The sequence below is a fragment of the Saccostrea cucullata genome, unplaced genomic scaffold (genome assembly GCF_032062105.1).
Source record: "Saccostrea cucullata isolate Sc308-1 unplaced genomic scaffold, CSIRO_AGI_Scuc_v1 ctg11176, whole genome shotgun sequence".
Taxonomy (NCBI): domain Eukaryota; kingdom Metazoa; phylum Mollusca; class Bivalvia; order Ostreida; family Ostreidae; genus Saccostrea; species Saccostrea cuccullata.
The window spans coordinates 1-15,757 of NW_026922925.1; the positions used below are offsets into that span (position 1 = coordinate 1).

Genomic DNA, 15,757 nt, shown 5'->3' on the forward strand with positions numbered 1-15,757 from the left:
GTAAATTTTACACTTCAATCTTAAAATTTACATTTAATTTACAATTTACACTTTAAAGTAAATTTTACACTTTAACCCGTAAATTTTACATTTTTTTTGAAATCCAAACTGTAATCGGTTATATAACGGTCGATTTGTGATGTTTACCTTACACCTAAAAAAAGTATAAAATTGAGATGTTAACAATTGTTTGCATATTTTTATTTTACATGTACATGTACTCGTAAATGTTTATTTATAGTATAAGATAAACAATGAGGGATTTTCCTCATGGAAAATGGAAAATTTTCCCCGAGATATTTATATCTCCTTTTTTTTTTTATTTGCAATTCAGATAATATTACAAGTTTATGGTTCTACGGTCATGATGAAATGATATATTAAAATTACGGTTTTTTTTTAGAGAAAATCAGAGAAATTTCTTTGAATAAAGGATATAAATTTTTCCGTTCCAAAATTAATATAGACATATTTTAGTTATCTATATATGTACATGTATATACTTTTGGTTATTTAAAAAAAATTCAATTAATTAACGTTGCTGTAAATTTTACAATTAATAATTGAATAGAATTTGCTATGATATACCAATATCACATTCATGAGAATATGTACATGTATGTTTGATATGGTCTTCTTTTCTTCTAAGAAAAAATTTGCTTGTATCGTAATCTAATTTGCTTATCATTTGCATTAATTGTAAAATAAAAAGTCAGTAATAAAATACTTTAAAATCATTACTGAGGATGTGTGAAATTGCTAAAATGATATGTGAATAAACAAATAGTGTAAAATTTACAGATTAAAGTGTAAAATTTACAATTAAAGTGCAAAATTTACAGGTATAATATCACGACTTATTTGTTGAAATAGCATTTCACACAAAGATTTTTTAAAATTTTTATTTATTAAGAATTATTGAAACTTTAAATTTCAAGATGGGTTTGATTTTTACACATTCTTGCACTTTCACACAATTTAATTTTATTCATAATATTTAGGAAAAGTGGCATTCTTGTTTGTATTAATGACAAATATTAAAACTATAATCAGAAAATTCAAATAGATATGTTCTAAAGCAAAAGATACACACAGTATATTGTCAACAACTTTAGAATTTGTTGCAAAACTGATGAGTACATCAATTAAATTTGGGGGTTTCTGAGAATAAGGGTATGGCTTAACCTCTCTATTCTAACAAATGTGAATTTTATTTTTAAAAATTTGGGTAATTTCCCCCCAAATTTCCAGGATATGGGGAGGTTAAGCCTTGATCGTGTACGTGTATTGTACTGTTAAACCTAAATGTTTAAAAGTACGCATAACTATCATCGTGTTCTGTTCATCAAACTGTACTTGTATAGGTCCGTGTAAAACATCATTCTTTAATTTTTTAATAAAATTTTTTCCATTAAATAATATCCACAGGCATTAGTGACATGAATAAAAATGTAAATCCTCGCCATTTTAGTTTTACTTTTAAGGTAATATGTTTAACGTTAATTGCTTGTGGAGTTGTTTTTCTTTTTTTCCCCCCTTTTTACTAGCACTTGAAAAGGGTAATTTCTTTTTAAAAAAAGGAAAAAAGGGTGGTGTCCTTTTTTCCACCCCGCAGTGTAACAATGTAAATGTGAGGGAATTTTTAAACCCTATCAGAGACGTTAGCTTAGTCATGGGCATCTTATCAATAAACCTGCAATACCACGACTTTTTATTCATTACTACCTTTATGTAAATCAGCATTTTCTACATCATATGGAACAAAATTTACTCTGTCCCTTTGAAACATTTAAATAGTCTTTTTGAAAAGGCCAAGGAACATCTAATTTTAGATTCCTCGTCACCTGAATTGGCTCGGATCGGTGATTATGGATACTGCATATCATAGGCTTTTTAAACCCTCGCGTTTTAGGGAAAAATTACAGCTAAAACAATCCGCCTTTTTTTACACTTCAATATGCCAATAAAGGAATTGACACGGTTAATATAATAAATTCTTAATCACAAAAGGGGAGTTTGTATTCCATGATATTGCAAGTTAAAGACTACACCTTGTATTTCCTACAAATACAATATTATTCTTCCAAACTTTCAAATTTCAAAAACACTTTACATGGTCTGGATACCACTATCTGAAAAAAAAATCCCCTTTGTTTTCATGTTTTTTTTCGCCCTATGACTACATTCCTGCAGGACACGTTATTACAGGTGACGTAAATATAGTTCGTAATGAGGACCTTATATCATTTTTTTTGAAAGGTCCTAAATATAGGAACCCGATCTTTCAACTGGCGTCGGAATTTCATAAATATTATTGAATATGTTGAAAATTACGCCAGAAGATGGGCCAGATATGAAAAAGAAGACTTGACACCTTGTCAGAATGGATTAAATGTATCAGAGCTATATTAAAGTCACGTATTAAAAGATTGAGGGGCAAAATGAAAACCATCTATCCCTCTGTGTTCAATAAACCAGAAGTGAAAAAAGAATTAGATAGATTACACGATCTGGTTCCTGCCGACAAAGCAGGTAACAACATTGTCTTTGTTTGTAAGGCTCATAATATTAATTGCATTCTACAAGAATTGGATTTAATTCTACAAGTGGTAATCATACTTAACTTATACGTCCTTTCTAAGGAAGAAATTCTTCGCCCGTCAGTTTTGAATACTTTTAATATTCCACAGAGGCAAAATGAATTTGAACTACCCTATACATATTGGATTCCGAAACTTCCTAAAAATCCTTACAAATAAGAGATACATAACAGGTTCCAGTAAATGTTCAACCAAATTCTTTCGTTACTCCTCACTAAGATATTGACAGTAGTGAAGGAAGAGACTTCAAGAGTACTGTGCAACTATATATTCAAGAAGTGGTGTGAAATCAGATGTGGATACGTAAAAATTCTGAAGAACTTTTGGACAATTTAAATAAAGACTTTACAAAAATCAACAGCTTAAAAAATTACGACTTCTCAACTTTATACAAACAATTCCCCACACAAATGAAAATCCAGGCTTTTTGATATCATTGACAGCTGCTTCTTCAATAAAAACGGAACTCGTAAATTTACTTACCTCGTCATTGGTCATTTGCAAAATTATTTTGTTAAAACAGATTCTGATTACACACAAAAGTACTCTGAAGTTGACATCAAGAAGATGCTTGATTTTCTGATTGACAATATCTATGTGGTTTTTGAAAACCAGGTATTCCAACAATCTATTGGAAATTCATGGGTACAAATTGCGCTCCGTTATTAGCAGACTTATTTTTATATTCATAGGGACAAAATTTATGAAATTTTATGGTAAAAGAAAAAACACTTGCTGTGGCCTTCAACTCACTTAAATATCGACGACGTATTGTCAATTAATAATTTCCATTCCTACGTCGAACAATATCCTGGTGAGTTTGAGAAAAAAGATACCATAGAGTCCGACACATCTGCTTCTTATTTGGGCTTTTTACTTGAAAAAGACACTAATGGTGATCTAACAACCAAGGTATATGAAACACGTGATGACTTTAACTTTTCTATCGTCAATTTCCCCTTCTTATGAGCAATATAACTTCATCACCTGTATAGGGAGTGTATTTCTAGTTGTTTCGATACGCAAGAGCATGTTCTACGTATGAACAATTTCTTAAACGAGGTAATTAATGACAAGCAAGGTGATAAAACAAGAATATCAACAGTCTCATTTAAAGCCATCATTTCGTAAGTTCTATGGTCGATACAATGACCTTGTATCAAATACAATTTATCATTAGTCAAATGCTGACTGACGTTTTTCATCCCAATTGTTAGTCCATTATTTATACACTGAATTACAACAGATTTTTTCCGTTATTTCCTGGTTATGACAAGGAGCACCGGCGGGTGTGACAGGTGGCAGGGGATGCTCACTCCTCCATGGCACCTGATCCCCCCTCTGATGTTTTGGAGGTCCGTGTTTGCTCTTCTCTGATTTTGTTTATTGTTTAATGGACTTTGAGATTGAATACTGTTCGTTATCTCCATATCCTTGTTTCAACAATGTATTGTTGTATGAAATTTTATTCCATACCTTCTTTCTAGACGTTATAATGGTTGAGCCCTCACAATTTATGTTTTCAAAGGGTTCTCTGTTGCCCCTCCCCCCTCCCCAAAGTCAAAAAGTGGGGATTTTTTCGTCCATTAAAATTTTTATGCTTGCTTCCAAAGTGATGCAAAATTAAAAACTTGTCCTGTAGAGATACTAGTGACAAAATATTAAAAGCGCTTCGCTGCAGTAGATGACAATATATATAATTATGTTTCATAGTTTATGTATCTATGACTAGAATAAGTATAAACTCCCAAATTTACAATTGATTTGTCTAAATCAAAAATAATAAATACCCCCGTACAATGTGGTAATTTAAATTTTTTGTACTTCCAATCACGAAATTTGTATACGTACACGTGTACGTACATGAATTATAAAACATTTATTGACGTTGACATCAAATATACTGTGTACGTCAAAGTTTCGCGTACACGTTGTTACGTCATTTGTAACTAAACCTATCTACAGTTTTACATTCTGTACCTGTAAAACAGCCTGTAATATTACATTCATTTGATAAAAAACGAAATAAACGAAACAAAATAGGGATAATTTTTTCTCTGTGATTGTAAATTAAAATGGCGCAAAATTTGATGTTACTTGCTTTGGAGGAGGACGATGACCTTCTTTTGTTTGCGAGTGAGGGAGATTAAAAATATTCATCAGTTTATCAAGTTAGAGATTGATGAATTAGCAATGATGTTCCGTAATTTGTTTAGATTTAAAAGAGATTATATGAATATTTGTTGAAGAGTAAGATTTAACGGCAAGGTTTTGTGCCAAAAAAGGACTGTTTTCTGGAACAGAAGGTTTGTGTTTTTGCATTGCCGATTAGCGTACCTAATTAAAAGACCTCTCGCATTTTTAGGGGGGCCCAAATGCGGAATTGTCATACATTTTACAACTTTTCTCAAGTCCATCATATAAGGCACGGGCATCGAGATTTCATTTTAACCTTGGTTGTTGAACGCAAAGCTGGTGAAATGTCCACAGCCGTAGGTAACTGCGGAGCCCCGCTGTTAAATGGCTGGGGTTTTATAGACGGAACGGTGAGGCCAATTTTCAGACCCCAATCTCATAGCAGTTAGTGTTTTAAAGGCTATAAGAGAGTCTATGTTCTCAACTTAATGTATAACGACACCTGATGGAATGATACGCATTTTTTCCAATTAAGGGCGATCCGGGTTTTTAGAAAACGACGTTGAACATCAACTGAAACAATATATGAAAAAGGCAAATAATGATGTGTACTCCCTCATGGTGAATCCCCCCATTATCATCCTACCTTATACCTCCCTTAATATTTCGAGGAAGGGTAATTCAGAAATAGATGCGCTTTAAAAAAATTGTGAGAGTGGAAAATTTTAAATCTTTTTGCTTTTCTTTATCAAAAAATCAGTTTTTTTCTTTAAAATCGACGGGGAAGTTTGGGATTTTTTCCTTTTGGTGCTCCAAGCTCATCGTCTGAAAATCAATTAAAAAAACAAATATACACCTTTATATATACAGTGGAGATAATTGTGATCAAAACATGTTATGCTTATAAATAATATTTCCGGGGGATAGGGGGGATTTAGGGGGTTAATTAACCTCCCCTTGTTTCTCATTAATTCTGTTCAAAGGGATCATTATTAAGCGGCAAAGAAGAGTTCGAAGGTACAGTTTGAGCTTTATTGTGCCCTAAAATTTTAATGTTTTTAAAGAAGGATATGAAATTGGCTTTAACAATAAAAGGGAAAAAGGGGAAAAAAGAAAGAAAAATCAGGAAAACCATAAACTGAGAATAAAGTCAAAATTTCAAATTTTAATATCTTCAGTTCCATTTGAAAATTAGCTTATAAGTTTGCAACTGTATAACATACATCAATTCAAATATTTGTTAAAAGTTTTATTTTATTATCAAATTTATTTTCAAAGTTATATCGATTTGAAATTTTGACTTAATTCTGTTCTAGGTTTATGGTTTTTCTTTTTTTTCTTTTTTTTTCTTTCCCCATTTTTTACTCAAAATATTCGTCCAGCAGAGTAGTTTTTCTGTCACTTCTTCACCAACAGTTTCCACACTGTCTTAATTTATTACCAAATTAGATTTTCATTCATGCACCCATTATTGTCCTAAAAAAAGCAATTTTAAAAATATAATAAAAATATACATTTCTGTTTTTATTCATTATTTATTATGATAACAATGTTGATGCTGTAATTTCATGCCTTAACAAAATGAACGCAACACAGACTAACTATAGGATACGCGGACCCGCAAAGGAAGTTGCAACTGCATTTAGTGTACATCAATCGGCTTCGCGGTTTAAGACACTCCAACATTGTTAAAAATAAAAATATGGCCTACGATTTATGCATATTAATGAAATACGACGAAATATCATAAGATTAATCAACACATCAAAACTTTCATACCTCATTTGAAATCACGTCATTTTAAAAATACTTCAACCATTTTAAAAAAAAAATTTCATAAATTTGGTAGTAAATATACATATTAAAAAATTAATAAATATTTTTTTTCCCCCAAACTAATTGAGAGTTTTATAAATTAACAGATAATTAACTAATTAACAACAGAATCCCAAAAAAAAGAAAACATATTTACATGTATATATGTACAATTTTCTACCATTTTAAAGGTTTCGACAGTCCATGGCAGAAAGACTAGTCTTTATAAACCGTTGAAGCAACAATTATCATTATATATTTCCATTTTGTAAAAGATATGTTTTAAAACTTGTACCTTGAACAAACCCCATTAAAGATGAAAATTGTAATTAAGGATTTTGATCCTCAAACTAAACTATTCATTTACATCAAGTGCTAAAATGTCCTCAAGCATATTTTCTCTGACGTCTAAAAGTGTAAAGCAACTTAACATCAAGTGCATATTAAATTTACTTATTACCTTATTACAAAATTCGCAATGTTTACATACAATTTTCATCGCTAAAAAAAATAAAAAATTTGATTAATAATCTTTTTGAAATTTCTCAGCTTTTTTTTGGGTTCAACAATTTATGTATTTTATAAATAAGACATATAAGGTTTAAAGACAAGTAGCACAGCATTAATTTTCCTCTGCTGCCCATATTTGTTTTGATAATCATTTTTAAAATTCCTTTTTACTGTATATAATGCTACAAATGTTTTGGCTTTTTGAACATATTCATCAATGTACCCCTTATGGTCCCAGTCCAATATTCGAGATGCTTAAATGTGAGGGAAAAAACGTTGTGAGAATTCTTGAATAATCCTGGCAAAGATTAAATTTCTTTTCTGTTGTGGAAATAACACCATATCTCGCAAGAGTGAGGGCAGACGGTAGCATTTCCTTTCCATATTTCTGCACAAAAAACGGGATGAATGTCAGAGTTATTAACACCAACAGAATATAAAGAGTGGATTTTTGATCTCGCAGTTTTACACACTACCTGTAAGTTTATCACTTTCCATATTCGCCTAAGAAAAAACCCAGCATACGCTGTACTTTAGACTGAGGTATTTCACTACCAAAAAGCACACCGCTACAAGATATGGAACACTTCTTGGTTTTCCTAAATACTTTAAAAAACACTTTTACTTGGATTATAATGGAGCCTCCAAGTAAATCATAGTTTTCTACAAGGTTGAGTAAACTTTTTTAATGAATTTGGTGAATTGCTCATAAAAGCAGTATCATGTACTAATGGAAAAAGGGGAAGTTAAATCACCCAGTTAAAGGTCATTGACAATTTTCAATATCAAATAATAAATCATTAATATACACAAGAAACATAAAAGCACTAAGTATTCTACAAATTGGAGTTTACATCACAAAATGAAACAAAACACTTCTTTTTTATACCAGTATTTTAAATTTTACCAAAATCTGGATTCTATTGCAATTAATTTGTAAAACACATTTGTATTGGGCAATGCGCTGACGTTTGAAGCAGTCAAACGAGCCTTTGAGCGTAAAAGCTTTTTTTGTACCTAAAAAGGAGCAAAAACACAATGCTCGTAACGTTTTTAAAAAAAAAACAAAAAAAAAATAAGACGTAAACAAAAAACAAAATGGAAAGAGTTTTTAGAATGGCAATAACTGATCTTCAATTTACTTTTCGGACCGTTAATCCTGTTTAACGGTCGCAAACTTTACCGGCTCCGCTTACGCGTCGCCGGTAAAACTCAGTTTGCGACTGTTAAATCAGCATTAACGGCCACAAATAACAAATTAAAAGATGTTTTTTGGAAATGATTTGCCACTTCTAATTAGATTATCTTCAACTTTTGACAAAAGTATTATTTCGAATAATTTTAATACAATGTCAATTTTAATTTCCTCTGTAATTGGTAGGAAAACATTTATCTTTGTATTTACTTTTATAGATAGATGTCATTGTTCCTACTTTAAAAATTTCAGGGATGTATTTTTTTTAATTATAGCATTAAAAATTAACCCAGTTTTTGCTAAAAATGACCACTGTATATAAGGTGTTCGTTGTAGGAAAATCTGATCCAGGAGCTTTCCTTTTGGTGGCTGATCAATTTGGTATTTGACTTCTTCAATGAATATAACACCCCTTTTCCCTGAAAAAGTTATTATGTTCTTAGATCATTATCGATGTTCTGCACAGCTTCATTTATAAATTTTGTAAAAACTTTATCAAATTCATTGGAAAGTACTCTTCATTAGCAAGGTCAGAATAATATTCTTGCCATAAAATTTCAAATGTCAGTTATGTTCTCAGCAGCTTTTCCTTTATAACTTAGTATGGATGGGAAAAGATGAACCTGATGTTTTTTTATTTTTCCATGCTGTCCTATAGAATTTTCTTTTTCAAATTTAGCGGCTTTGTCAATTTCGTCAAATATTGAATGGCGCCCGTTTTTTGTGCAAATTTTGAGTTTTCTGATTTTAAGTTTTGACTATCCATATTTTACATAATATTCCTTTTGTTTATCTCTAGTAATCCCATATATTTCCTAGTCCTTCTAGAGCATCTCATTTATAATGAGCTTGTTAACACGGAATTTTTCCATGCGGGTTGAATCTTCAATGTGGTATATGTTATAGAAGAGCTAACAATGAAGCAGTAATATGGACAGGGAAAGTATCAATATCATCTTTATTTGGGGCTTTTGTATATGCTGGGCTTAAAAGATTAGGAAACGAATTCTTGAAAGCTTCTTGTTTTGGGTGTCAGCCAATTACCATTTTGGAACGTTTCTTGAATAGTCTGGAGGTAACTGGGCAAAACACTAGCTATGTCAATTTTACAAAGCAAGGGAAAATAGTCAGAACCATTATGGGCAAAGTCTTGATATGTTTCTTTATTTTTCACTCTTCTAGAAAGACATTCTGGAACAAAAAAGTAATATAAACATGATTAATTTTTATTTTTGTTTGAAATGTATGTTCAATTCGGTTATCAGTCAAAATATACTACAAAGGTTTGTGTCTAGCATATTTTCCGTGAGTTTATTTGGACTGCCAGATTTATTCCTAATATCTGTATAAAAATCACTACATAAAATTGGGTAAATATCACTTAGTTCATCAAACATGTCAAATACATACTGCATCAAACTTTATATTCCTCATGATAGTGGTTTGTTGAAAGAAGGATGCATCCTATAATAAACAATTGGTTCATTGTAGGTAATTTGAATAACCATTATTTTTTTTTTCGTTGTCTTAAGATCTTGTGCAGAAAAGTTACTGTTATTTCGAATCAGAAATGCAGTCCTCCCCCTTTGTGATGTTGTTTTTTGTTGTTCCCGGGTTGCAAACTTGTAATATTTTCAGCATTGATCATTAAACATGATAAACGTTTTTGGTAGCCAAAGATTCGATAAAAAACATCTGCATTTTCTTTTTAAAAACAGATAGCTCTGATAGAAAGATGAAAACGCCTGAACATTCCAGCAAGACAGAATCATGCGGATAATCATGAAAAGTGTAACTGTCAATATGGGTTTGTTTCTAGGGTCAGGTTCAGTGTTTGTCTTTTTGGGGTTATCCATCCTCTTGCAGAAATAGTTTCTGGCCAGAATTTTGGGTCCTGTGTTTTTTTGTTGTCATCTTCATCAATACTTACAAGAATTACAAATGTTCGAAATCTTTCTGAATGATGTGCCAGAAAAAAATATCCCCGACACTTAAACCTATATATTTACATCCACTGAATTTTCCCTCCTTTATTTCTTAAGAAAACCCATTGCCGTAATCAGTGCATGAACTACACTAGGCACGTCACCTGTACAGATTTCTTGATTAGTGTCTGTCTCATCAATGAAATGAACAAAGACGTTTGCATCTTTGATGCAATAATTGATTTTTTTAATCCTACATTAAATGACTATCTAAATAGATATAAATCTTAAAATAAAATGTCTTTTTTTTGTTGTTAATAGGGGGATGAATGTCGCAGCATTGAAAAAAAAATTTACATTCTTGCTTACGCGGGTTATGGTTTTTTTTTAAATGGTTATTCCCGTTTTTAAAAAAAAGAAAGCTTTTATTGTTTGATTTCTTCACACCTTCACGAATATCTTACCTTTTAAAACTTGTTTTGTGCCTTAATGTAAGTGGGGGGTTTCTTTTGTGTTAAAAACTAAGTTTCTTTATATATTTATTACAACTAAGCCTCTCCCTACTAACATTTTCTATAGTAAAACTTCAACAAAAAATTGTGACTATCTTCTCCCCTTTTTAAAAAAATCGAAATGGGGGGTTGAGGTTCAAACCCCTAACCACCCTCGAATTCCGCGTCTTTCAATCATATCCTGGTTTTAACCAGTTCTATGTGAGCAATTATATCTCACACTACAAAAACAAGGAATGAATTTTCACTTTTAAAGACTTTTAAAGACACAAATTTCACAAGGGCTTGAACAATGATGTAAGCGTCAGGAATTTACGACTTTTTTTAAGGGGGAGGGGGTTTTTTACACTTATATTACCGGTAAGCAAAGAAACTATTCTTTTTTTGTTGACATTTTATAAAGTGGACGGACAAATATTTAAAGTTGATGTTAAATCTGTTGTCAATGATGACAAGTATAAAGATAAAAATTTAAAGTTTTTATAAATAGAGACTATGAATTGAATTTTGCGTGTGTATTTAAAAAAGAATTTAATGTTTGAAGATTCATGAGGTTATGCGCAGCGTTAGCACTATATGATGATTTGCCCGGGGTGAACTCAATTTTCATATACCTCATGAACCTTCAAAAATTAAAGTCATTTCTTATATTTACATTATATATTTACGCTCACGGAAAAATAAACTGCATCTCATTTTTTAAAATTTATTTGAAATGTAAATATTAAGTATTTAAGATTCAATTATCTCGTATGTTCATTGTGAAAAATAATTAGGTAATTAAACTATAACCTTATAAAGGTAAAGTTTATTTCTATTAATGCAGTTACATGTAATGTAGGACCTGTGGGCTATTTTTGATCCTCCACCATCCTTTTGGGGAAGTTTTGTAATTTTTTTTAAAACAAGCAAAGTACACAAAACTACGTACAGGTGCTCTTTTATTTAACTTCCCAATTTTTTGATTCAAAGTCATGATTTGGCCCTGCCAGTCCTTTACGTTATCTCTACGAGCTTTATATATACTCTATATAAATAATCAAAAATCAAACCTCGCCTTAACCAAGGTAAGTTTCCTAATTATTTGAATCGAGACAGAGAAAAACCATCTTTGACTCCACCTCTATTGTTTCGTATTACCTTGTTTTGTTATTTTTGATTTAAATTTTATGAAATGGAATACAGTTCTATATCTTCACCTTTTTATTGATTAAACTTCAGCAGACAACTTATTGCGAAGTACGTTATCTTCAAACACTATAAAATTAGACAATTTGATTTATAAATGATATGTACTTATTCTACTTCTGAATAAAATCGATAAACAAATTTACCAAGAGGACAGTCCGATCTTATTTTCTCCATACTAACAAACAGGTAAAAGGGATACATTTCTATCAACAAACATAAAAATGAGACGTTTTAATTTAAAACTTGCTAAAATCCGTTATATTTTAAATACTTGGTTTATTTCAAACCAAAGCAAAAATTCTTTCATCCGAATAAGACGGGAATTTTGTCAAGTCGCAAAGTTATTGGACATTTCATTTTTGGTATCAATACGATTAAATCGGTCATTATATGGTACAAAATTGTGTCAAAGTAAAGAGACAAGAACAATAAATGCTTTCGTTTTATCGTAGAAATATAGAAATACGATCTCAGAGCCAGTATCAATGATAATAACTACAGACAAAATTTAAAAACAACAGGATTTTATATTTTTCCTACAAAAAGGAAATCACTTTTCGAACCGTCCCGGTGATGATACTGGTACTATAATTTGATAATATAAAAGCTGAAGTCATCACGTTTATCATAAAATTCTGTTGTTTGGTTACAAGTTAATTCTTTTCAGGCACAAAACCAAAATATGAAACATACGTGTAAGATTCTGTGGTATTTTAAATTATTATTGATTTTATCATTATTTAGAAAGAAATTCTTATTTTCCCGAACAAATGTTTAAATGTGAGAGAAGATGACTTATTCTTATAAACAAATATTGTTTTCTTTGCCCCCTCACCCCGCAAGATAATTTTGTTAACCAAAGTGAAATAAATCTCTCTGATTAATAGTTTCAGAATTAAGAAATTATATATATGAAGATTTTTTGGCCCCATTTTGACAGAATACATAATGAATATTGTGCTTTATTATCTGTTCTCTTTCATACATCATTGTTCATTATACACATAGGTTTTTTAAAATAAATTTTTAGGTTTTCTTAAATGTTTTCCTATTGCTTAACAGTAACACACATTGGTAAAAAAAAAGAATGAAATGATCTGTACGTAAGCCCTTAAAATACCTGTTGCAGAAAAATTTTCATAAAATTAACATCAGCATTTTGTTTATTTTCAATCATGTATGTTCTAATCTAAAAACTATGATAAGAAGAACTTTAACCTTAAACATTTTATTGTTGTTTTAATTTATTTCAACTCATTGTGATTTTTTTCAGCATATGAGGTCCACTTCATGGAACTATTAGCATTTATCCCTCAGTGTAAAGTACATCAATCCTCTCAGTGTCAGGAGGACACAGAATACTACTGTAATACGTGTAAAAGTGATCTGTGTCTTCTGTGTAAAGAGAGACATGTTGTTGATCTAGATACCATATACCACGATGTTGTGATTTACCGTGAGAGGAATGGCTATATTACAAAAGAAGAGATATGTCAAAGACATCCACACAGATTCTATGAAATGTTCTGTCAATCATGTAAACTTTCTATCTGTTTCGAATGTACAAGCATAAAAAACACAGATACAGGACCTTAGAGCAGCTATAGATAAACAGACAACAACAAAGAGAAATCATTCAGGACATCAGAAGTGAAATTCTATTTAACAATGCTTTCTTCTCGCAGAAATCAAAGCTGATATAAAAACATTTCGCCAAAAAATATGCATTTTTCAATTAAAGATGTCAGCAAAAGCCAAAAAACTAGAATACCTTATAAATCATTATATGGTCGGATGTATAAGGTACATGAGACAAAGAAATCATCAAATTAGAAAAATACACAGAAAAGTTGCCGATTTAGAATCATATAAAAACATATATAAACAATCATTAAACAGACCGGCAAGCTTCCTTTTATTCGTACAAAAATGCCATGTTCCTACGACAAACGACACTCTAACAAAACTTCCTCTTTTCAGACTTGAGGAATACTACATGGATATAGAGGATGTGATGTCTATAATGAGTGAAATGAAAATCATTAAAAAGGGGAAAAGACAAATAGAAAATAAAAATCTTTTAGAAAGAATGTCTCCCGTTTTGCAAGATTTTTCGAAGTGTCAGGAGTTGATTCTGTAAGGCATATTTCCTATGCGACATCAAACCGGTTCTGGATCAGTGATTGGTATAACAATATAACTTTGACAGACATACAAGGTGATTTATTATATCAACTAACAGAAATAAAACAATTTAGATATAAAGGCACACACACCGTAAATCGTACAGGAGATCTAATTTATATCGACAGGGATCATAACATTAACATGTTGTCTATAGATAACAGAACAGAGTTTACAATGATAACAAAAACAAGACCATGGGAACCATGGTGCGTTTTTTTCCCATTCCAGTGGGAATCTTTTAGTGGTGAGTATAAAAAACTGCAACAAGGATGGGCAAGGTAACACAGTATAACGTTACACGACAACAGATACAAACGATACAAAGCAACAACAAAGGTCAGGGACTGACAAGACGCCTATGTACATAACGGAGAATCGCAATGGAGATGTTATTGTGTCTGACTTTTGGCGCTATGCTGTTGTGGTGACAGATTGTGAAGGGCGATACCGCTTCTCCTACAGAGGAGATACATCAGAATCACGACTAAATCCACGTGGAATCTGTACTGACGCGCTGTCACACATCCTGGTGTGTGATGAAGACACACACTCGGTACATATGATTGACAAAGATGGATATTTCCTTTTAAGGATACTTACTCAAAAACAAGGGATATACAAACCAGCAGGCCTGTGTTATGATGAAAAAGCCCACCTTCTCTTGGTAGGATCACATGGAAAAACTGCGTATATGTATACAGATACATAAAAAGGAAGAACAAACTCAAATATTTATATCCCCCGCTTGAAATGCGGGAGGATATATTGTAATTGGTATATCATTCCGTCTTTCCGTCTGTCTGTCCGTCCATCCATCTGTTACACTTTGGGTTACCCATTCTCTTATCCTCATCTCCTCTCATACTACAGAATGAAATTTAATGAGACTTTCACAGAATATTTATTATATAGTTTTGCACCTCTTATTTACTTTTTGATCAGACAGATGTTTTGGGTTTTCCAGAACAAAACATTGACACTGTACTTTAATACTGAAGGGCACCCATCTTTTATCTGCAGCTCCTTTCCCATACCACTAAATAAAATTTAATATTTTTTTTTCACAGGTTATTTATTATCCCGCTTCAGACAAATTTGTCGATTACTGATTGGATCAAAGCTAATCACATGACGCCCTGAAATTTTCCTATTACGTCTCCGTCAAGGCGTAATATGAAAATCGGGCACGCGATTCCGTTGAAACGTTGTTATTGTAAATAAAAATGGCGGCTAAGAAACGGTTTACGTAGGTAGTTTACATGCATGTAGTTAAATTTCTTGTTACCGTAACGATATTTTATGTTGATTGTTATTGGATTAAAACATACTATTTTCATAATATGCACAAATACTTTTTTTATATCGAAAAAGGTCTTCAGCGGGATAAATTCGTAACACAGTCAGTTAGTGACCTATTACGGATTCATACGGGGTGTGAAATGGAAATCCGTATTGGGACTCGACTTCGCCTCGCCCAATACGGATTTCCATTTCACACCCTGTATGAATCCGTATTAGGTCACCAACTGACTGTGTAACTAATAATTACATAATGCCACTTGTATCTTTTATTTTACTTTTTGATCTGACGCATATCTCAGATCTCCAAGAGCAAAACAGGGACTTAGTCATGAGAAATCATATTGGAGGCAGGGGTATCATTTAGTGAGCTTATTGCTCAAAGTG

At 31.6% G+C, this 15,757-nt stretch overlaps 1 protein-coding gene across 1 annotated transcript; it reads left to right on the forward strand.

Moving 5' to 3' along the window:
• The first annotated feature begins 4,675 nt into the window (after positions 1 to 4,675).
• On the forward strand, positions 4,676 to 14,780 carry LOC134262807 (protein wech-like). The gene is made up of 3 exons (XM_062745134.1): positions 4,676 to 4,736; positions 13,158 to 13,340; positions 14,380 to 14,780. The coding sequence occupies exons 1-3, from the start codon at positions 4,676 to 4,678 to the stop codon at positions 14,778 to 14,780; spliced, it is 645 nt and encodes a 214-aa protein (XP_062601118.1).
• Positions 14,781 to 15,757: the final 977 nt, after the last annotated feature.

Excerpts from the sequence above, each read along its gene's own strand:
- LOC134262807 (XM_062745134.1), top strand. The coding sequence starts at position 4,676 with ATGGCGCAAAATTTGATGTTACTTGCTTTGGAGGAGGACGATGACCTT. Across the intron at positions 4,737-13,157 it reads TGACCTTCTTTTGTTTGCGA|CATATGAGGTCCACTTCATG; the intron begins GTGAGGGAGATT and ends GATTTTTTTCAG. Across the intron at positions 13,341-14,379 it reads CCACGATGTTGTGATTTACC|ATACAAACGATACAAAGCAA; the intron begins GTGAGAGGAATG and ends ACACGACAACAG.